At 43.4% G+C, this 21,849-nt stretch overlaps 1 protein-coding gene across 1 annotated transcript in view; it reads left to right on the forward strand.

Annotated features, from left to right (window-relative positions):
• dnah5l (dynein, axonemal, heavy chain 5 like) overlaps nt 1-21,849 on the forward strand; it is a gene marked incomplete at its 5' end in the record, with an annotated part of 58,608 nt that overhangs the window by 16,356 nt on the left and 20,403 nt on the right. Inside the window, 32 exons of the mRNA XM_080855217.1 lie at nt 632-712; nt 1,497-1,901; nt 2,128-2,246; nt 3,802-3,938; nt 4,360-4,522; nt 5,111-5,222; nt 5,412-5,540; nt 5,878-6,077; nt 6,426-6,579; nt 6,966-7,232; nt 7,932-8,060; nt 8,333-8,548; nt 9,340-9,486; nt 10,074-10,246; nt 11,526-11,704; nt 12,536-12,723; nt 13,059-13,253; nt 13,477-13,611; nt 13,852-14,041; nt 14,476-14,693; nt 14,976-15,287; nt 15,621-15,710; nt 15,825-16,061; nt 16,407-16,574; nt 16,724-16,930; nt 17,326-17,655; nt 18,258-18,464; nt 19,266-19,508; nt 19,725-19,879; nt 20,124-20,788; nt 20,949-21,229; nt 21,706-21,849. The exon at nt 21,706-21,849 is cut by the window's right edge and continues 72 nt beyond it. Of these exons, the coding sequence (XP_080711343.1) occupies nt 632-712; nt 1,497-1,901; nt 2,128-2,246; nt 3,802-3,938; nt 4,360-4,522; nt 5,111-5,222; nt 5,412-5,540; nt 5,878-6,077; nt 6,426-6,579; nt 6,966-7,232; nt 7,932-8,060; nt 8,333-8,548; nt 9,340-9,486; nt 10,074-10,246; nt 11,526-11,704; nt 12,536-12,723; nt 13,059-13,253; nt 13,477-13,611; nt 13,852-14,041; nt 14,476-14,693; nt 14,976-15,287; nt 15,621-15,710; nt 15,825-16,061; nt 16,407-16,574; nt 16,724-16,930; nt 17,326-17,655; nt 18,258-18,464; nt 19,266-19,508; nt 19,725-19,879; nt 20,124-20,788; nt 20,949-21,229; nt 21,706-21,849 (6,576 nt within the window). The remainder of the gene's footprint in view (nt 1-631; nt 713-1,496; nt 1,902-2,127; nt 2,247-3,801; nt 3,939-4,359; nt 4,523-5,110; nt 5,223-5,411; nt 5,541-5,877; nt 6,078-6,425; nt 6,580-6,965; nt 7,233-7,931; nt 8,061-8,332; nt 8,549-9,339; nt 9,487-10,073; nt 10,247-11,525; nt 11,705-12,535; nt 12,724-13,058; nt 13,254-13,476; nt 13,612-13,851; nt 14,042-14,475; nt 14,694-14,975; nt 15,288-15,620; nt 15,711-15,824; nt 16,062-16,406; nt 16,575-16,723; nt 16,931-17,325; nt 17,656-18,257; nt 18,465-19,265; nt 19,509-19,724; nt 19,880-20,123; nt 20,789-20,948; nt 21,230-21,705) is intronic.

Consider the following 21,849-nt stretch of genomic DNA (forward strand, 5'->3'; position numbering starts at 1 on the left):
AAATCAGCATAGATCATCCATTTTTAAACACACATTGTGCACTGCCGGTGTGCTACAACTGCACACACACTGTCTACATACAGAAAAATACAGTACCCATATTGACTTATTCTGCACTTTATCTGCAAATAATGCTGTTTCTTTTGCGCATGTGTCTAGATGCTAGCTGCATTGAGTTTAGCTTTGACCTAGTAATGACCACAATAACTATAAAGGGGCCCCCAGAGAGTGACTCACTCTGGAGCGGTTGGCCTGTCGATCGACATCATAAGATCAGGGCTCACCTGTCCACAGACCGTTAGTCTCTGTGGAGTATTTCTCTGTAAAATAAACATAATGTTAACACCCCCCCCCCCCCACACACACACACTCACTCCCAAACCAACACCCCCCCCCCCACACACACACACACACACACACACACTCACTCTCCACCGCAAATAAAGCTGTGAAAGGTACAATATGTTTTTTTTTAATCAAAATCCAACATTATTCTTGCCCTCCCACATAAATATTCTTTGTTATTTCATTGAACAGGTGTGCATCATATTTTACCTTTAAACCAATGTCTGTTTGTTATTGGTAAACATAGTAGCTTAAGGAAGCTTCTCCCTTCTCTTCTTTCATCCAGGATGCAGAGGAGCAGGTGAAAGTGTTTCTGGAGACCAGCCCGTCACTGCCAGAGTTCAGTGCTCAGATTTCATCATACTCTGTAAGTCATGCGGCCTCATGTTCTGTTTTATGTCCCTCGCTCAGACCACATCAAAGCACACTAGCATATGTCTTTTCAGCAAATGATGTATTACTTTTCTTGCCCCGCGGTCAGACTGCATAAGAATAAGTCTGGAAGCATTAACTACAATTTCCATTATAGCACAATTCACTTCCTTTCAGATCGACTCTCTTTGAGGAGTCTTTCATGGTGTGCCACGGTGTAGTCCGTCTCCACTGAAAGCAGCAGTAAGCAGTTTTGGTCTAAAACTAGCGAGCTAACCATTTTAAAGGCATGCAAAATCCTTGCAATCACCATCAACAGTCCAGTTTAGACTGATAAAAGCTTGCTTACATGCTAACTAGGTTATTTTGGCAATATAAGTTTGTGCTGTGAAAGCATTTTAAAATTTTAGCTTGGTACATAGCCTATCCTGGAGGGCTAGTGGGAACAAAATACTTGACAAAAAACCTAATTCACACCATCACTGTTCAGTCCTCCATAAGTACAGACTTTTAAGGCGGGACAATCTGATCATATTTAAGAACTGCTGTTGAATGTTCAAAATCCGTTTTTGGCTACAATTGGGTGCATTTACATTTTAATGTTTATTAATGTACACTGTCTCTCTTCAACAAATAAACAAACTGAAACTGAAATTGAAACTGAAACAACAGGTGTGTTTATCAGTCCTTCACCATCAATATTAACTTGAAGATGATGCCACAAGTTGCATACTGTTGCTTTAATCCTCCTGAATCTCCATCCTTTATTCCTGATACAGACACTAGAAGCTCAGATTGAGGAGCTCCCACCCAGCTGGACCGTGGGCTCCATCCTCTATGAGACAGACCAGCTAAAGCTCTCGCTGGTCCAGGAGTGCCGGGCCTGGAAGAGGGCCTTCGGGGCTGCGCTAAACCGCCAGGCCTCCGCCAACATGGCCGAAATCTACGCCTTCGTGGACAGCTTGAACAGGCAGCTCCAGAGGCCCGTCCGGGACCTGGAGGACGTGAGGGGGGCCATGGCGGCCCTGAGGGAGGTGCGGGAAGGGGAGATCCAGATCGACACCCTCATCGGGCCCGTGGAGGAGTCCTTCACCCTGCTCAACCGCCACGAGCTGCACTTCAGCGACGGCAATGCCGAGAAGGTTGACAGTCTGACCTACGCCTGGAAAAACCTCAACGCGCTGGTGGGCTGAGGAAATATCTCAAATATAAAAAGACATTTTATACTATAACAGTTTTTGTTTTATGGTATAATTATGTTAAAACTACAATGCATGGGAGAAATATTGAAAGACTAACAGCAATTTCTCAAAAATTACTCTATAAATGTGTTTGTAAATTGCTAATGTAGCTATGTAATTTCACACAATTTGACATTTAATGGGAAACCCCATCACTTTTAATGTGAAGGTGTTGCAGACACAGAATACCCTTGTGGCAATTCAGCCAACAATGAAATCTGAGCTGCTTGCTGGCGTGGAGAGTTTCCAGGGCACAGTGCAAAACTTCTACACTGATTACGACACCAGGTAAGGGGTTCTACCAACAACCCTCCGAAACACATGTTGACAACAAGTATTGTAGGCCAAATCTGTTCTCACTCCTTGGGCCCTATTTTTAACGATCAGAAACGCAAGTAGGACAGCGCCAAAGGCAAGTAGCTGTGTGGGCGGATCTATGGCGCATTTGCTATTATAACGGCGGAAAAAACACACTTGCATCCGGCGCAAATGTCAAATGGTTTGGTCCAAAGGAGGTTACTCAGCCATAGGTGTGGTTTGGGCGTAATATGCAAAAAAAACAATCAGAGCGTCATCTCACATTCCCTTTAAGAGCGAGGAGCGCATATTCCATAGCGGCTTGTTATTATAATGGCGGAATTACCTGGCGGATGTCCTCTGCTGCCGTCAGGTCCTGGGTCGAGGCAGATCCACCTCCCGTGAGGCCACCAGAACGTGTGTTACCAGAAACAATCACGGCAATATTTTCCCATGCTTGATTGGAGAAATGTTTCTACTTTTCATTTCTCGTTTGTATTTTTTCAGTTACTAGCATTCGTTCTTTGGTGGCAACATATTTGAAATAAAAGTTACAAAAACATACTTTCCGATGTTTTGGGTTCACCCTCACTGAATCACTAGGTTATGTATGCATGGAAATAATATTGCAATTTGGTCAAGCAGTACTCTGGAGATGGCAATGGTTTGCTTACCTCAATATAGAGGAAGTAGCGCTTCTGTCAGGTGAGCTCTCCTCTCTCGTGCTGCTGCTGTGGCATTTGGGTTTAATGGCATCGGCACATGCAGTTCAACCTCATGTCTTCTAAAGTCCTCTAATCTATCCTCATTTATGTCATTGACACATCCATGATTCATGGCAAACATGCCACAAAGAATGATGCGACTTTTTGAGGACTGTACTGTAAAGTACCACCTGACCTATCCAAACACCTGAAGCGCATTTTTAGAATCCCAAATGTTCGCTCTATTATACTGCGTGTGTGTGTTTTCTTTTAAAATGAGACTAGGTTTTTTCTGGTCTATGGCGCACTGTTGTTTTGAAACTGAAAAATACCGCCAGGGAAGACTTGCGCCTGAGAAACGCCTTCTCTGTTCCGCCCCGCCCATTTCGGCGCAAGTTCATTTCGACGCGCGCCTCTGGAGGGAAAATCCCGCTGTGCGCCGGGTGCAAAATAGGAATGACATGCGTCGGTGACAATGTCAATTGTGCTGGGTGCAAGATAGGGCCCCTTGTGTTATAAAACCCTTTCGTCAAATGTCAATGTTGTTTTTCTTACCAAGGTAGCATCGATAAGGATTCCAAACATGGTCCTTTCCTAAGAAAATAAGTAGTTTTAGAAAAAAACTTATATTTTAGTGCATGGTGTAAAACCATCATTTTGGGGTGCAGGTCTCCTTCCGTCCTCCCAACTCCCAAGTGAGACCTCTAAGCTCATTAATTTGGACCCCCAGTAGCATTGACAAGGCCATCCTTTTGTTTCCACCTCCTAATCAATAACCTTGCCTTTGTGTGGGGACATCCCGCTGGTTCCCCTGTGGACGTACGGTGCGGTTGGGCTCTAAGTGGTCCCGGAGTGGCAGGTCTGGTGCCGAGTGAGGCCAGCGACCGACTGCAGGCGTTCCAGGCCCAGTTTGATGAGCTCTGGAGGAAATACATCACCTTCTCTGGGGGAGAGGAGCTCTTCGGCCTCCCCGTCAAAGGTAATTTGTTTCGCTCGAAATCCAAACTGCTCTTCTTTTCTGCATTTGCAATGCTGTTGAATTGTGTCGGTAATAACATATGGGACAAAAAGAGAAAAAAATACTTTTTTCACCATTTTACCTGTAGCACTCTACGTTTTCTGGCTTGAAGTCCTTGAAGAAATTTGGTTTTTCGTGGATTAAACTGAATATAAGATGTATGGATGTTCCTTCCATAAGAAGGTCAATATTCAAATTATAGACAATCATTTTTTTTATCAGAATACAGAAGAAATCCTCTGTATTGCAAGTACTTTTCATCATTTGAATGTTATGATGAAAGGCCATATCTGTCCAAATATATTTTGCAGTGCATAGCAAGTTAATGATGTTTTTGAGGTTTGCTTTTTTATCCCTTCAATGTAATTTATGCCTCTTGCAGAATATCCTGACCTTCAGCGCATAAAAAGAGAGCTATCTCTTTTGTCCAAGCTTTATGGCCTCTACAACTCCGTCATTGACAGTGTGAATGGCTACTATGATATTCAATGGGCTGACCTTAACATAGAGAAGATCAACAATGAACTCCAAGACTTTCAAAATCGGTAAATCACCGTAATGTTCATGCAGAAAGAGTGCCATTGCACACATCGTATATTGCACATACAGTCGGTGTGGCATTGCACATACAGTATAGTATAGTATAGTATAGTATAGTATAGTATAGTATAGTGCACATAAAGACAGTGTGGCATTGCACATACTGTATAGTATAGTGCACATAAAGACAGTGCATATAGTGCACATATAGACAGTTTGGCATTGCACATATAGACATTGTGGCATTGCACATATAGTATAGTATAGTGCACATATAGGCCGTGTGGCATTGCACATATAGACAGTGTGGCATTGCACAAATATGCTGTATGTTTATAATGGAATGAAAATCTAAGTAAATTAAATATGTCAATAGTTATGCTTGAATTTGCAATAATACATTCATAACATATCTTATATATAATTTAAAACTTTATATAACATGTGCAATTATGAATTAAATGTGTATTGCTCAATTTATTCATTCTTGTGTAAATAACATATGCTGTTGCTTTCTTGTTTTCTTGTGTTATGGTTAATTGAACAGTCTTTGGAGTATCCCTGTGACCTCTCACCCCTCTCTTTCTTTTAAGCATTCGGAAGCTCCCCAAAGCCTTGAAGGAATGGCAGGCCTTCTGTGACCTGAAGAAGAAGATTGATGACTTCAATGAGACGTGCCCCCTCCTTTACATGATGGCAAACAAGGTGGGAGACACTGATACTCTTACATTACATGGTAGCATGTAGGCAAAGACTGTTGAAACTATATGGCAGTGGTTAGGTGGTGTGGGACACAGTGAACAGTCGAGAGTTGCCATTTGAAAGGTAAAATGAAGAGTGTTTTCCCTCTGTTCCCCCACTCCTCTTTGATATCACTGTTCTTCTGCTCTGTAGGCTATGATGGGCAGACACTGGCAACGCCTGAGTGACATCACAGGCCACAGCTTCGATGTTGACTCAGCAAATTTCTCTCTCAGAAACATTATGGAGGCTCCCTTACTACAGTACAAAGAGGACATTGAGGTAATGTCAGTGGTGTAGTGGTCCCTGGAGAAGTGGGTATACTCTCATTTATTCTTAAGCAGCCCATACAACACAGGATAAACGTCCTGTTTCGAGAAGTGGGTATACGGAATGCTGACTGAAAAATAAGTGGGTATACTCCGTATACCTGCGTATACCCTGGACTACACCACTGAGTAATGTGGACATTTTATGTACACACAAGAACACACAGTAACTTGTATGACTACCAAAAGACATTTATAGGCAGTCTGTTACCTAGAAATAACTGATGCCAGCTCTAAGAGGTTAAGGTGAGAAAAGGGTGACATATTCCTACTCATTATTTCCCATGCAGGATGTTTGCATCAGTGCTGTGAAGGAGCGGGACATTGAGGCCAAGCTGAAAGATGTGGTGGCCGAGTGGAGTAGCCACACGTTCACTTTTGCCCCCTTCAGGAACCGAGGGGAACTGCTGCTGAAGGGCTCAGACACTGCAGAGAAGGTGGCCCTGATGGAGGACAGCCTAATGATCCTAGCTTCCCTTATGAGTAACAGGTGATGCAGTGCTACCATGCAGCCATGATGCTTTTGATCGGTGGAGAACTGGTACATCTGCTAGTGACCTTTCATAACTGCCAGTGCTGTGCTGATTGAGCCTAACATGTGCTATGAAATAGTGAGATGTAGAAGTTGTAGAGAAACTATTTATCGCCACTTTTTTCAGGTAACTGTCAATCAATGTAAATATGAATTCCAATGTAGATGTAAAAGGCATACTGTGTAAAGGGCAATTTAACTTACTGAGGCATAAACAATGCTGCCTAGTAAAATGTCTGCAGCAAATTATACATGGCTTATTATATAATATTGCTAAATGTTTTTTGTCTCTTACCTTTGGCACAGGTACAACGTCCCCTTCAAGCCCACCATCCAGCAGTGGGTTCAGAAGCTGTCCAACACCACGGAGGTGATTGAGAAGTGGCTGATGGTGCAGAACCTGTGGATCTACCTGGAGGCTGTGTTTGTGGGCGGAGACATCGCCAAACAACTCCCACAGGTCTCATTCAAAGCTATACACCTACTAGTTAAACTGGCAATGTATTTGTTGTATATGGTTTGCTATGCCTTTTCTAAATTCATATTCATAGATATATGTGTTTATCGTGCACATCAAATAATTAATTGATGTGCTGGAAAGATTGTATTGGTTCATATTAAACCATATTATAAAATTATGAAAATATATTTTAATATTATAATATATATTATAATCATATGTTTTGATTGACCACAACATATAAAGGTCAGAGGCTCTCAGAACAAAACAATTACAAATTACAATTAACTACCATACTCATGAGCTACTGGTTTTTCAGTCAGTATTAATCTCTTTTAAACAAATCTGACAAGTGTCCACCTCTTGCTGATGACCCCACCCAACAGGAGGCTAAGCGCTTTCAGAACATTGACAAGTCGTGGCAGAAGATCATGCAGCGTGCCCACGAGGTGCCCGGCGTGGTGCAGTGCAGCGTGGGTGACGAGACGCTGAGCCAGCTGCTGCCCCACCTGCTGGAGCAGCTGGAGGTGTGTCAGAAATCCCTGAGCGGCTACCTGGAGAAGAAGAGGCTCGTCTTCCCCCGCTTCTTCTTCGTCTCCGACCCCGTCCTCCTGGAGATCCTTGGACAGGCCTCTGACTCCCACACCATCCAGGTGCGTCGAACTGCTTAATTATTTAAAGTCTCTGGGGATTTTTACACAGAATTTATTGAGAAGTTGTCGGACGGTGTGGATTATGTGTCTTTCTTTGTGCTCTTGCGTCATATTCTCAGCTGGATATTTCTTCCTTTAAAAGTGTCCAGACGTCTGAGCCCATTACCACTAATGTATTCTGGTGCTTTGGAATAGTAACAGTGTTTTCCTCGTCTGGAGTAGTATGCTAGGGGTGATATATTACATTACATTTAGTCATTTAGCAGACGCCTTTGTCCAAGTGCGAAATATAAGGGAAAGAAAAATCAAGCTACGAGCAAGAGACTTACTAAGAATCTGGTCGTATACAGCAGCTACATTGTTCTGTGCTGTCTTCATCATTTGCCTTTGAAGAGTAGTTGCACATTTCCACACTGTGAAGTCTGTGTGTGTGTGTGTGTGTGTGTGTGTGTGTGTGTGTGTGTGTGTGTGTGTGTGTGAAAGTTGATGTTGCGCGAGGAGGATTACTGTTGAGATGACAACTTTAGACTCATTTATACTCCAGCAGTTCCTTTTCCCTGCTTTAACACATTTCCCTGCAGAAGGGGCAGAGTGACTGGAAGAATAGAAAAATATATATCATTACATATTATGATACATATTTCTTCCCTGTGGTTAGTTAAAGGAACTTTAACACTCCCATTTCCTCTGCTTATCCAGGCCCATTTGTTGAGTCTCTTTGACAATGTGAACCGAGTGGTTTTCCATGAGAAAAACTACGACCAGATTCTGAGTTTCCAGTCCCAGGAGGGTGAAACGGTGGCTCTCACTGAACCTGTCAGTGCCCAGGTATGCAGAGATAGATACTGATGACTGATGTGTTCATATAGGTTATTTGATTTAACATAATAGTTGTGCTGCATTCTGTGAACACATACTGTATATACAAACATTGCAGCTTGCATGTCAAAAAAGGGATTTTACAATAAATAAACTGGAAACAAGAAATAGGAAAAAGAATCCATATTTTGGATAGGGTTCTATTATGGACTGTTTTTCATTCTTTGGACTTTTGGCACTGTCTCTGTAGTAGACTGTGTAAAGCACATCTGTTTCTCTAGGGAAACGTGGAGGGGTGGCTGGGCCTTTTGCTGTCTGGCGTTAAGAGCACCATACACAGCATCATCCGCCAGGCCCACATGGCCATCGGTGACGCAGGCCTCAAGCTGCTGGAGTTCCAGTCTGTGTTCCCCGCACAGGTGGGCCTGCTGGGCATCCAGCTAATCTGGACCAGGGATGCTGAGGAGGCACTCAAGCTCAGCAAAGCCGACAAGAAGGTAGGAGAGATGTTCCAAATATGCAAAGTAGACAAGATGGAAAAAGGAGAGGTGTTGCAATTCAACAAAGGAGACAGGAAAGTAGGGGTAGGTGTTCCAATTCAGTGAAATAAACAAGTAGATAAGAGAGGGGCTCCAATTCTGCAAAGGTAGGGGAGGTGTTCCAATTATGAAAAGAAGACAATAAGGTGGGGTAGGCATTCAAATACATTAATGAGGTAAAGGGGGCGTTCCAATTAGTCAGAGAGGACGGGAGAGTGTAGATATGGGTTTAAGGATAGAGTCAGAAAGGTAGAGGAAGCCTTTAAATTAAGTCAAGGGGACAAAAAAGGTTGAAACCACTTCAGTGCAAATATAATTATGTAATTCATCAATTAAATAAATGGTAATGTTTATTTATTATTGTCTGTCACATTTATTCACTGAAACAACTGATTTCATAAATTAAGTGTGTCTGTTGGGTCAGGATTTCTACAGAACGTACAAAAGAGTGCAATCTAGCCATGTGTGTCATGGGACTGCTGTGTTGGCTATGCAAGCACTGGTGTTTTCCAAGTGAAATGTCCTTGAAATCAAGCTAATACGAAATGTTCATTAATTCAATTCAATTCAATTCAGTTTATATAGCGCCAAAACAATAAAATTGTCTCAAGGCGCTTTGTTATAATTAAATTTTACTGCAAAATGCATGAAATATGTCCAGTTCCTTCCTTTGATCAATCCTTACACATATACACTTTAGCATATAATTTATGCATATACCCCCATAATACCCCAACTACTTTGCACAGATCATGCAGACAACCAATCAGAAGTTTCTGGACATCCTGAACGAGCTGATTGACATGACAACTCGAGATCTAACCAAGATAGAGAGGACCAAGTACGAGACCCTCATCACCATCCATGTCCACCAGAAGGACATTTTTGATGATTTGGTGAGGAAAAACAAGCATTTCTTTTTTTGCTCTTCTTAGGCAACTTGTGCACTCAAGTGTATTAATATTCAATTAACAGTAATTGTATTAATATTGCATGGAATACTGGTTTCAACTAAATGTGAAACTGAGAACAGTGTGAATTCTTAATGCTGGCGTATTTGGTCTTGCTACTTAAGTTCATTTTGATGGAATCTGGTGGAACACTAACTATTTTTGTCGTATCCGAGCATTTCAGAAAAGATTTCTTCAATCTACTGGTCTACTTAGGTCCGTCTGACAAAGGGTTCCTTTTTGAACTGTTTGGATCCCCTTCTTGTTTATCTTTAGATACTGTACTGTCTTTTTCATAGGGGTACGCTATATGTAAGACCAAAGATGGAGAATGAACTGTACCTTTTGCATCATGTGGCTGAATGACTGAATTATGAGTTTGCTATAGTGCAGATCAGAATATGACAGATCTGCTTTCTCTCTCTCATACTCTGTCTTTCTCTCTCTCTCTCTCTCTCTCTCTCTCTCTGTCTCTCTCTCTCTCTCTCTCTCTCTCTGTCTCTCTTTCTCTCTCCCTGATTGCCCCTTATCAGGTGCGCATGAACATTAGGTCTACGTCTGACTTTGAGTGGCAGAAGCAATCACGCTTCTACTTCCTTGAGGACGTGGACAGGTGCCTCATTCAGATCACGGATGTGGAGTTTGACTACTGTAACGAATACCTGGGCTGCACAGACAGGCTTGTCATCACCCCACTCACTGACAGGTGTGTGAGTGTATCTGTGTGTGTGTGTGTGTGTGTGTAGCTGTGTCTGTGTGTGTGTGTGTGTGTGCTATGGTGCATATACTGTATGTCTGCGTGAGTGTGAATATTTCCGGTGTGTCTATACATATGGATGATATGGATCCAGACAGATCATTTGTTTGTCTGTGTGTGCGTGTGCGTGTGCATGTGTATGTTTGTGTGTGTGTGTCTGTGTGTGTTTGTGTGTTTGTGTGTGTGTGTGTGTGTGTGTGTGTGTGTGTGTGTGAGTGTGTGCGTGTGTGGGTGTGTGTGTGTGTGTGTGTGTGTGTGTGTGTGTGTGTGTTTGCGCCCTGTCAGTATTGTCTCTGATAGATAGAAAGGCTGAATCTCTCTATAGACACAGACTTCTCCACCACCAAATGCCTTTACATCCGATGAATAATAAAAGGCGGCGTGATGAGAAACATTTGACCCGTCTCGGTCCACTGCCACAGCAGGGTTCAGACACAGCTTCTCTCCTCTGCTCATCGTCCTTTCTCTTTTTGACGTATCAGACATTTCCTAACCTGAGTGACGGGTTAAATTCACCTCAGAGTTTCTATACAATCTGCAGTATGTAGAAGGCAGACCATGATATGATATATTCATGTGTTATTTTCCACATCCATGATTTATCCTTGTATCATAAAAGATATATTGATGCAAAGAAAGCCCCCGTAAACATTTACAAAAGTAAATAAATAAATAAATGAATAAAGTGCAGATTTCTGTATTGCATCAAATGAGAATGACCTATTTAATCAGGAATGCCATTTTGCGTCTCCCATATCAAAACCAATTTACTTCCTCAAATCAGAGAATCAGCGTTATTTTTTCTCCCTTCCTCCTTTCCCTGTCAACTTCTTCTTTATTCAATTTTTTCTCTCCCTCGCTCTCTCCCTTACTCCCTGTCTCACTAACTCTTTATTTTTCTCATTCGCACTATCCTTCCTTTCCTGCTCATTGTTGCGTGTTCTTTAACACTCATTCTTTCTGTCTGTCGCTTTCTCTCTTTTCATTCCTCTTTGTCCTGCTATTTCTCCCTGTCTCTGTCCCTCATCTCATATATCCTCACTTGCTCTCTCTCACTACTCCATGATCTCTCGATATCTCTCTCTCCGATCTGTCTCTCTCTCCTTCATAATCTCTCTCTCTCTCTCTCTATCTCTGTCTCTCTGGTCTCTCTCCTCCTCCATAATCTCTCTCTCTCCTCCTACATAATCCCTCTCTCTCCCTTTCTCTCTCTCTCCCCCTCTCTCAGATGTTACATCACACTGGCCCAGGCTCTGGGGATGAGTATGGGTGGAGCCCCTGCTGGCCCAGCGGGGACAGGGAAGACTGAGACCACCAAGGACATGGGCCGCTGCCTAGGCAAATACGTGGTGGTCTTCAACTGCTCCGACCAGATGGACTACAGGGGACTGGGCCGCATTTACAAGGGTACCCATCAGAACCCTCCCAAAAAAATGTCACCCATATGGAAATAGTCTGTGAATGTATTTAGTAAATACGATAACAGTGTGTGACCACATATAATTATGGCCCCTTTCAATGACTGAAAAACAATGTTTTATTTATGACCTACCTTGCATGTTGAAGGGTATTATGCCATTTTAGCATGAAATGTAAAGCTCTTTACCTCAGATATATCATGCAATTAATGTTCATGTTCAAGTCTGCTTCCTATGTTTTTTAGGCAAGGTCAAAGTTAAAAATATATTTTCAGTTTATCACATCAAAAAAGGTTGCCTCTAATGATTCACCTGTGTGAGTGAACAGAATGTTAGGCTGGCAAAATGACTTGCAGTGTTAAATGGTAGACCTGCAAATATTTATATAAATTCTTGCATCTGAGAGCGCTGCGCTGACTCAACAAATGTTCTTCTTTTTATAAATAATGGATGAAATTGCAAAAAAAAACGTTATTAATTCAGAACGAGTTGAAAGTACTTTCAGATTTCAACATCATGCCCTACTTTCAGCAGTCACTGATTAAAAACAAAAGCTTCTCATCATTCTGATGCTGTGTATGCAGACACAAATACAAACGATTGTTAATGTTTTTGATAAAATATTAAAGAGCAATCAATATTGTATACAAGATGATCAAACACCCAAATTTAGATAAATGTGTGATGGCGACATTGAAGAACAGAGTTTGATCTGTAACACAACATGTTATTCTTGGAGTTGTGTTTACTTCAGTCTTTGTGTACACAAGAGATGCTGATTGGTCAGAGGTGTAATGCGAGTTATTTGTTTGCTCAACAGGTTTGGCTCAGGCAGGAGCGTGGGGGTGCTTTGATGAGTTTAACCGCATCGAACTCCCCGTCCTGTCCGTGGCGGCACAGCAGATCTACATTGTCCTTCAGGCCAAAAAGAACAAAAAAACTCAGTTCATCTTCACAGACGGAGACGTGGTAGAGATGGATAAAGAGTTTGGAATCTTCCTGACCATGGTGAGGAAATCAGAAATGAAAGCGCCTTTAAAACATGGCCAACTTTTTCACAGCCAACCCACAAGCTATTATTTAGAGAATGACAATATTCATATTTATCCCTTGATCATTTAGAATTTTGTAATCTGCTATGCTGCGTTACTTTAACCTCAAAGTAGAGACTTTTGTACAAATGTCAGCAGAGTGCAGTAGCAGACACATTTGAACCATTGAGGGTGCAGTGTCCACTACAGTGAAATATACAAAAAAACACCCAATTTGGAGTCTTTCAAGTCTTGTTTGTGAGTAATAAATATGAAAAAAGAGTCATCCCAACTCTGTCTGGATTGTGACAGAACCCAGGGTACGCCGGCCGTCAGGAGCTCCCTGAGAACCTGAAGATCCAGTTCCGCACCGTGGCCATGATGGTTCCTGACAGGGCCATCATCATGAGAGTCAAGCTAGCCAGCGCCGGTTTCCGTGACAACCAAGTCCTCAGTCGCAAGTTCTACACCCTGTACAAGCTGTGTGAAGAACAGCTCTCCAAACAGGTGAAACAGAGCCCCCCTTCCCTCTCACGCCTTTGAGAATATTTTAAATAAATTAATATTTGGCAAAAAAAATGTAAACAAAGAAGACTAATAATCGCATAGTTAGTATGTTATTGTAATACCAGCAGTATGTACTGTGCTGTGCTGTGCTGTACTGTGCTGTGCTGTGATTTCACAGCCAATGTGGAACATGGCTGTGAAATCATAATGTTTGTCTGTGCAGGTTCACTATGACTTTGGGCTGAGGAACATTTTGTCTGTGTTGAGAACCCTTGGTGCGGTAAAAAGGGCTAACCCCACGGAGTCTGAAAAGACCGTGGTCATGAGGGTGCTGCGGGACATGAACCTCTCCAAACTGGTACTTCTTGTCTACTAGCTCAAAATGACAGCACAAATGTGTCTAATTGCTCTAGATGTAATCGCTTTGAATCACTCTCTCTTTGTATTCCTCCTCTTTCTTTCTGCTTTTCTTGTAACTTCTTTTTATCAATCTTCATGGTTTTGTTTGTCGAGTGCATTTCACGATTGTGAATAGCTAATTTACCATATTATTACTGAAATTCTCGTTCATGAATGAAATGCCTTTGTGTTGCCTCAGGTGGATGAAGACGAGCCCCTCTTCATGAGCCTCATCAACGACCTGTTCCCGGGCATCACCCTGGACAAGGCAGGCTACCCTGAGCTGGAGGCAGCCATCCAGGCGCAGACGCAGCAAGCTGACTTCATCTTCCACCCTCCCTGGGTGCTCAAGCTGGTACAACTCTATGAGACCCAGCTCGTCAGACACGGTGAGCTGCTCATCTCGCCCTATAGACAGCATTTAACCACCATGCATTTTAACCCACAGAGGTAATAGAGCATATTTGAACACCTATAGAGTACCACTGGAAAGACCACTTCACAAACCATTAGGATGCATTTAACTACAGTGTAATTCCATATCATAGCCAGTAAAGTGCATTTAACCACTGTGTTTAACTGCTATGTTGTTCATTCTCCTAACCCAGTGGTTTTGTAGCAGACTTGTATTTGTTATTTTTCTATATTTTATCTATGATGTATATATTTTAGTTATGTTATTTATGTTGATATAGATATGTTGTATTATTGTTTTATGGTAATATACCTACATAAATACATACATAAACTACATGGAGCTTCCAAATTTTATATACACACAGTATAGTCTAGTCTAGCCTTGCTGTGTTCCTATGGCCTGTAGGAATGATGACGCTGGGCCCCAGTGGCACAGGGAAGACCACATGCATCCACACGCTAATGAAGGCCATGACAGACTGCGGCACCCCCCACAAAGAGATGCGTATGAACCCCAAAGCCATCACAGCCTCGCAGATGTTCGGCACGCTGGACGTGGCCACCAACGACTGGACAGATGGCGTTTTCTCAACGCTGTGGAGGAAAACGCTCAAAGCAAAGAAGGTTTGAAGGCTTACACAAACGGGCTAGCTTATTCAGTATTGAATAGTTTAATAATGGTTTTTCATCTGGTAGAGAAGAACAATGTGTTTGTATCAGAAGCTTTGCATCAGCCTCATGTACGTGGAATGACTAGAAGTAAAATTGCTGTGTTTACTGCATTGTCCTTGTTCAGATAAACTCACAATCAGCTAAATAAATTTGTGTTTGTGAAGTTGTGTTGACATGTTTATGTTTACCAAAAGTGATGGTATAATCTGTGTATTTCCCCTTGATGCTGTTTAGGGTGAACATATATGGATTGTTCTGGATGGTCCAGTTGATGCTATCTGGATTGAGAACCTGAACTCAGTCTTGGATGACAACAAGACCTTGACCCTGGCCAATGGAGATCGCATCCCCATGGCCCCCAACTGTAAGGTTGTGTTTGAGCCCCACAACATTGACAACGCCTCCCCAGCCACCGTGTCCCGCAACGGCATGGTCTTCATGAGCTCCTCCGTGCTCGACTGGCAGCCCATTCTGCAGGCGTGGCTTCGCAAGATCTCACAGGCTCAGGCAGACGTGCTGCTCAACTGCTTCAACAACATCTACCAGGTCAGGGAATAACAAGTAGCACATTTAGTTTATTTTTGTTTTTTAAAATGCCAGAGAGACCTCCTTCAAATGAAAAAGGTTACAGGGGTGGAACTCCACATAATGATATTTTTTTGTGGCATTAAGCATTATGGAAATGAGGATTGCGCTTCTCAGATATCGGTATATCTAATCTTGCCTCTAGCATCCATCTAGAGATAGTCCTTGTCTGAATTGTAGTTTTTAAATTATAATTTATAATAGTTAGGAATATACAATACTGTGCAATTAGCGTTGACTTGTGATTCCATGCACCATTCATATTCTTTTTTTTCCATCTGCTTTCTCTGACAGGACCTAATTAACTTCATATTCACTGTGGTTTCTCCCAAAATGCAAATCCTGGAGTGCATGTACATCAAGCAGACACTTGACCTCTTGCAGGTCATTAAAGAACAATAACAAGTCAAAAGTTCACAATTCTGTTTATCAGCTTCTCAGACCCTGTGCTTAAACTTCACAGGGATTCCAAGCTGTTTTGTTTTTTGAATCCCTAAGGGCTTGCTGCCTTCGGCCGAAGAGAGGAACGGCGCTCAGGGTCACGTTAGTCGGCTGTTTGTGTTTGCTGTGATGTGGTCAGCGGGGGCCCTGCTGGAGCTGGAAGACAGGGCCAAGCTGGAGGTGTTTCTCAAGGGCCACTCGGCCACGCTGAGTCTGCCTCACACCCAGGGGGAGCAGACCATCTTTGAGTTTGTGGTCAACGAGGCCGGAGAGTGGGACCACTGGTCTAAGAAGGTGCTGTAGTTGTGTGGATTGTGATTTTAGCACTTCAGTCTATTTTATTCTTCTAGATGTTAATGTTGTCTTGAATGTTTTCTACTGATGGACGCAGTTCACAGAGCATAATTATCCGATCACATTAATTCAGTCCTATGCTGACCCTTTCTTTTAGAACAATGATTTGGCGAGATGTACAGTAGTTACAACCCAAAGATGTGGACATGATTATTCTTTTTTTGTATGTCCCTAGATCTCAGCCTATTGTAGAGTCACATTCACATTAGATGTGTCCTGAGTATGTTTTCCTACACTGCAGAGCCTGAATAAAAATCCTGAAACTGAATCTTATTCCTTGCTTAGGTCCCTGAGTACAAATATCCTAAGGATTTTATTCCTGACTATGCCTCCATCCTTGTGCCTAACGTTGACAACGTCAGAACGGACTTCCTGATGCGGACCATCATGCAACAGGGCAAAGCTGTGCTACTCATTGGTGAACAAGGCACTGCCAAAACAGTCATGATCAAGGTTCTACTGACATTTCTATTGAAAAAAAATGATACCTTGCTTATTGTCTGCAATGAAACAGTGCATTTCTAAAATCACTAAAAGTGAAATCAAATAGTGTGCAACTACAGTGTACTACTTGATATTAAGACATCTGTGTAATTCTTCAGGGCTACACCGGTAAGTATGACCCGGAAAGACATGTGAGCAAGAGCTTCAACTTCTCGTCCGCCACGCTGCCCGGCATGTTTCAGCAGACCATAGAGAGCTACATAGACAAACGCATGGGCAGCACCTACGGCCCGCCTGCTGGGAAGAGGATGACCGTCTTCGTGGATGATATTAATATGCCTGTTATCAATGAGTGGGGAGACCAGGTGAGCCGTGGCGTATGAACTGAGTGGATGGTGTAGAAACACCAGCTCATGTTCACTATTTCAAACGTCTGATACGTCAGTTACCTCTTATCTCTGACCTTGTTATTGCCATAATCACTTCACACCTTTTAACCATCAGCACAAGTGATTATAGTGACCCAGAAGGTCATTTTGACATCTACCAAAATGTTTTCCTAATGAAGGAAAAGTCCTGACCTTGGTATGACAATGCATGAACATTTGTATTTGATTTGAACTCACCCTTCTCAGAACCTTGTGTCATTTTTAGTCAATGACTTTACATTTTCTCTTCATGTCAAATGTACAAATGACACAATGTGTTATATGCTAATATTGAATCTAAAGAGCTCTTGTCTGCGCTTCCTTAACTCAAGATCACAAATGAGATAGTCCGGCAGCTGATGGAGCAGGGGGGCTTCTACAGCTTGGAGCGCCCTGGTGAGTTCACCACCGTGGTGGACGTGCAGCTGGTGGCGGCCATGATCCATCCGGGGGGCGGCCGCAACGACATCCCCCAGCGGCTGAAGAGGCAGTTCTGCATCTTCAACTGCACCCTGCCCTCCAACTCCTCCATCGACAAGATCTTCCACACCCTGGCGCAGGGCTACTTCTGCCCAGAGAGGGGGTTCTCCGAGGGGGTGTGTGCTCTGGCCAGTGCCCTGGTGCCCACCTCCAGGAGAGTGTGGCAAGCTGTCAAAGCCAAGGTGACCGCTTCTACTACACTACCTTCAGTTTTGATAGAGAAATATGAAACTCTGACTTTAATGAAGTATGTATGTGTGTTAATCATATGCCTTAGTGAGCTGAAACATGACCAGGTTTCCTACCTTCAATTTAACCATGAATTCATCCCTTAGTGTGCCTTGAATCTAGGCGTCATCAAACACTTCTGAAAAATAAATTCAGACAAGTTGCAACATAATAATTGATGCTCTTGTTAAATCTGATTCAGCAGTCTGACTGCAGTCCCTGTCACTCTGATATGAGATTCAATTTAGATTTTGAGGCATTAACAACATGGCTTGCCTGCTGATGGAAAATCTCATTCGACAGATAATAAGGAATGGCATGAGCAGCATTCAGAACATTGAGTTACTGATGTACTGGCAGAAGTACTTTATGTTTCCAGTCACTGCAGTGTGTCTGCTAAATGTATAAACATCAGAAAAGAATGGATGAATCAACAGAATTGGTTAATATGACGAAATATGATTCATACAAATATTTTATAATCTAGACCAGACATACTACCATTAAGCTTATAAACACATTCTGAAAAGTTTTCAAAGTGAACATCTGTTATCAGATGCTGCCTTCCCCGGCTAAGTTCCACTACGTGTTCAACCTGCGGGACCTGAGTCGTATCTGGCAGGGCATCCTGACGGTGCGGGCGGAAGTGTGCCAGGGGCCTGCGGTGCTCATGCCACTCTTCAGGCACGAGTGCTGCCGCGTCATCGCCGACCGCTTCGTCGACCTCAAGGACACCGAGATCTTTGATGGGATTGTGGCACGGGTGAGTGTCAGTGACACCTCAGACTAGGGCTGGGGATTATGACCTCAAATCAGTGAAAATCAATCCTTGATACATTTCTCTTATATTCTATTTCTATATCTTTAAACAATAAATGTATACTCATATATTATATATCCCTTATATTCTTATATTCTCTTATATAAGTTTTAAAACACGACTTTAATTAATGCTTTCAGGATAATGGATACAGAGGCAATAATCATAATGATATTATAATTATTATGTTGTTAAATTAATTTTGTGATGGAGGAAAGTTCTTTTTTGTGTGTGATATTTTAATATCCAGTATAAACAATTGCAATCACAACCAGACATGTTTATTTACAGCACTAAGTGAAGTTTGATTGGTAAGAGGAGGTGGAAGAAATGGCGTCATCTACAAATTGTCTGTTAATTACTCAGCCCTTCACCCGATGATGATCTTTGGGCACTGAGTTTGTGTCAGGGGTGGATTGATGGATTGAGGGATGGCTGCTGGTAGGTAATAGTGATGGAACTAAGTTTGGAAAATTCTTGGCTCAGCAGTATTTTGTGTCACTGTGGATTTCCAGACTTTTTGGACAAAGTATCGGAAATAATGAGAGCTGTCTGCTGAGCCAGTAAGTAAGTTGCCGTATTTTCAGCCAAGACATAACGCCACTTTGTTCCATCTAAATCTGCACTTTCCCCCGTGTACTGTATGGCTTCATGAAGTTGTTCGTTGTTAATGGCATCATAGGAGCAAATAAAATTAAACCGAAATATTATAATTCCCAGTGCCTTGTGCTCTCTGATCTTCAGATTGCGACAGAGGACCATGGAGCAGACTGGATGGAGCAGGCCCAGGCGGACGCCTACTTTGTGGACTTCCTGCGTGACGCCCAAGAGACCACTGGAGACGAGCCTGATGACGATGAGCCTGAGACCCCCAAAGTATACGAGCCCATCCCCTCCTTCCAGGCGCTGTCAGAGCGGCTGGGTCTCTACCTGCAGCAGTACAATGAAGCCGTCAGAGGCAACGCAATGGACCTGGTCTTCTTCAAGGTTAGGAAGAGGGCTCTCATGTAGGGACTGCACTGTCAGTGGTAGCAACAATTTGTAGCGTGTTAGCAACCATCTGCTTTTTTTCAAAAGTGAGAATAAAACTACGAATGTGATTAGAATATATGTATTAACATCAATCCCTTTGTAGGTTGGTAGCAAGTTTGTCAAGACACCAGATGTTTAAAAGACAAAAATGTACTTTAAAAAATTCACCAGGATGCCATGATCCACTTGGTAAAGATCTCGCGGATCGTACGCACCCCCCAGGGTAATGCCCTGTTGGTGGGGGTGGGGGGCTCAGGCAAGCAGAGCCTCACTCGCTTAGCCTCTTTCGTCGCTGGATACCAGAGCTTCCAGATTACACTCACACGGTACTTGCTTTTGTTCCACAGACAACATTAGGTCAAGATTCTGGGTTGTTGGCGTAATTGTCATCCACAGTGTTATGAATCTGCTTAGTTACCTCAGTGCAGAAGTGCCGCAACAAAAAGATGGTACTTCTCTTAGTAACTAATGATCTAAAATATATTAACTTTATTTATCTCAGGTTACACCTTAGCCAGAGATGTCTTTTAGAAGATCTTTGTATATGGCCTTACTCCATTCTGTGTACAGAACCTACAATGTCAGTAACCTGATGGAGGACCTGAAGACACTGTACCGCATCGCCGGGCAGCAGGGTAAGGGTGTGACCTTCATCTTCACCGACAACGACATCAAGGACGAGGCCTTCTTGGAGTACATGAACAACGTGCTGGCGTCGGGAGAGGTGTCGAACCTGTTCCCCCGCGACGAGATGGATGAGATCACCCAGGACCTCATCCCCGCCATGAAGCGCGAGCACCCACGCCGCCCGCCCACCGCAGAGAACCTGTACGACTACTTCCTGTCACGGGTGCGCAGCAACCTGCACGTGGCACTCTGCTTCTCACCAGTGGGAGAGAAGCTGCGGTCACGAGCGCTCAGGTTCCCGGGCCTCATCTCCGGCTGCACGGTGGACTGGTTCCAGCGGTGGCCCCGGGACGCCCTCGTGGCCGTCGCCCAGCACTTCCTGGCCAGTTACGCCTTCCGCTGCACGGACGAGGTCAAGCAGAGCGTGGTGGGCACCATGGGAACCTTCCAGGACATGGTGGCGGAGACATGCACGGAGTACTTTCAGCGTTTCCGACGGCAGACCTACGTGACGCCCAAATCCTACCTGTCCTTCATTAAAGGCTACCAGGCTATCTACTCGGAGAAAATAGCTCACGTAGAAGTGCTGGCTGAACGTATGAATACAGGTAACCTTGTGAGCATGTTATAACGGATTGCAACATTAAACGTCTTTCTCCATATTTGCCATAGTTTCCTCTGACTCTAGTGGAGAGAAAAGCAGGTCAGACACCTTTTCCTTTTTTTTCTCTCTCTCTCTCCCCTCCCCCTCTCTCTGTGTGTCCTCAGGCCTGGACAAGCTAATGGAGGCTGAGCAGTCAATCAGTCAGCTGTCCAAAGAGCTGGCGGTGAAAGAACAGGAGTTGGCCGTGGCGTCTCAAAAGGCCGACGGGGTCCTGCAAGAGGTCGCCGTCAAAGCGCAGGCAGCAGAGAAGGTCAAGGCCCAGGTGCAGAAGGTCAAAGACAAGGCCCAGGTCATCGTGGACGAGATTGAGGGAGACAAGAAGGTGGCAGAGTCCAAGTTGGAAGCTGCCAAGCCTGCTCTAGCTGCAGCAGAGGCTGCCCTGCAGGTATGTAGCCTTTTGTTCCCCTGGACGTATGCACCCAGAGCTTGTCCAAGCTAGGGCACTTAAATAGTACACAGTATCAGTGTTCTATGGTTATTTGGTTGACTTCCCAGAAGACACACATAATGGTATATTGGAAGTTGCTTTAGATGAAAGCGCTTCCTACATCACATAAATACAGATTTACTCTTGTTTTCTCTACTGCTATCTGTCATCTTTATTGTGCATTGGGGGCCTATAATTATCATTATGTAGCCTATTTACTGAAGCTCAAAGTGAGCAGTAACTGTTTGAAATAGGGTTACATAGTAAATCGCACAAACACCCTTTTTTATCACAAATTAACTAGTTTGAATATGTTTTCAGACAATTAAAATTATGTATGTAGACATCACAGTAGTTATAATGTTTTTTATTACAGTGTTCATCATCCCATCGTAGATGACGATCATTGATCAGTGTTTCCCTCTCTTGTCTAGACTATAAAGCCAGCGGACATTGCCACTGTGCGGAAGCTGGGAAAGCCTCCGCACCTGATCATGCGCATCATGGACGCTGTGCTGATCCTCTTCCAGCGGCGGGTCGATGTTGTCACCATGGACCCTGAGCGGCCCTGCCTCCGA

This window comes from Sprattus sprattus (assembly GCF_963457725.1).
Source record: "Sprattus sprattus genome assembly, chromosome: 17".
Taxonomy (NCBI): Eukaryota; Metazoa; Chordata; class Actinopteri; order Clupeiformes; family Clupeidae; genus Sprattus; species Sprattus sprattus.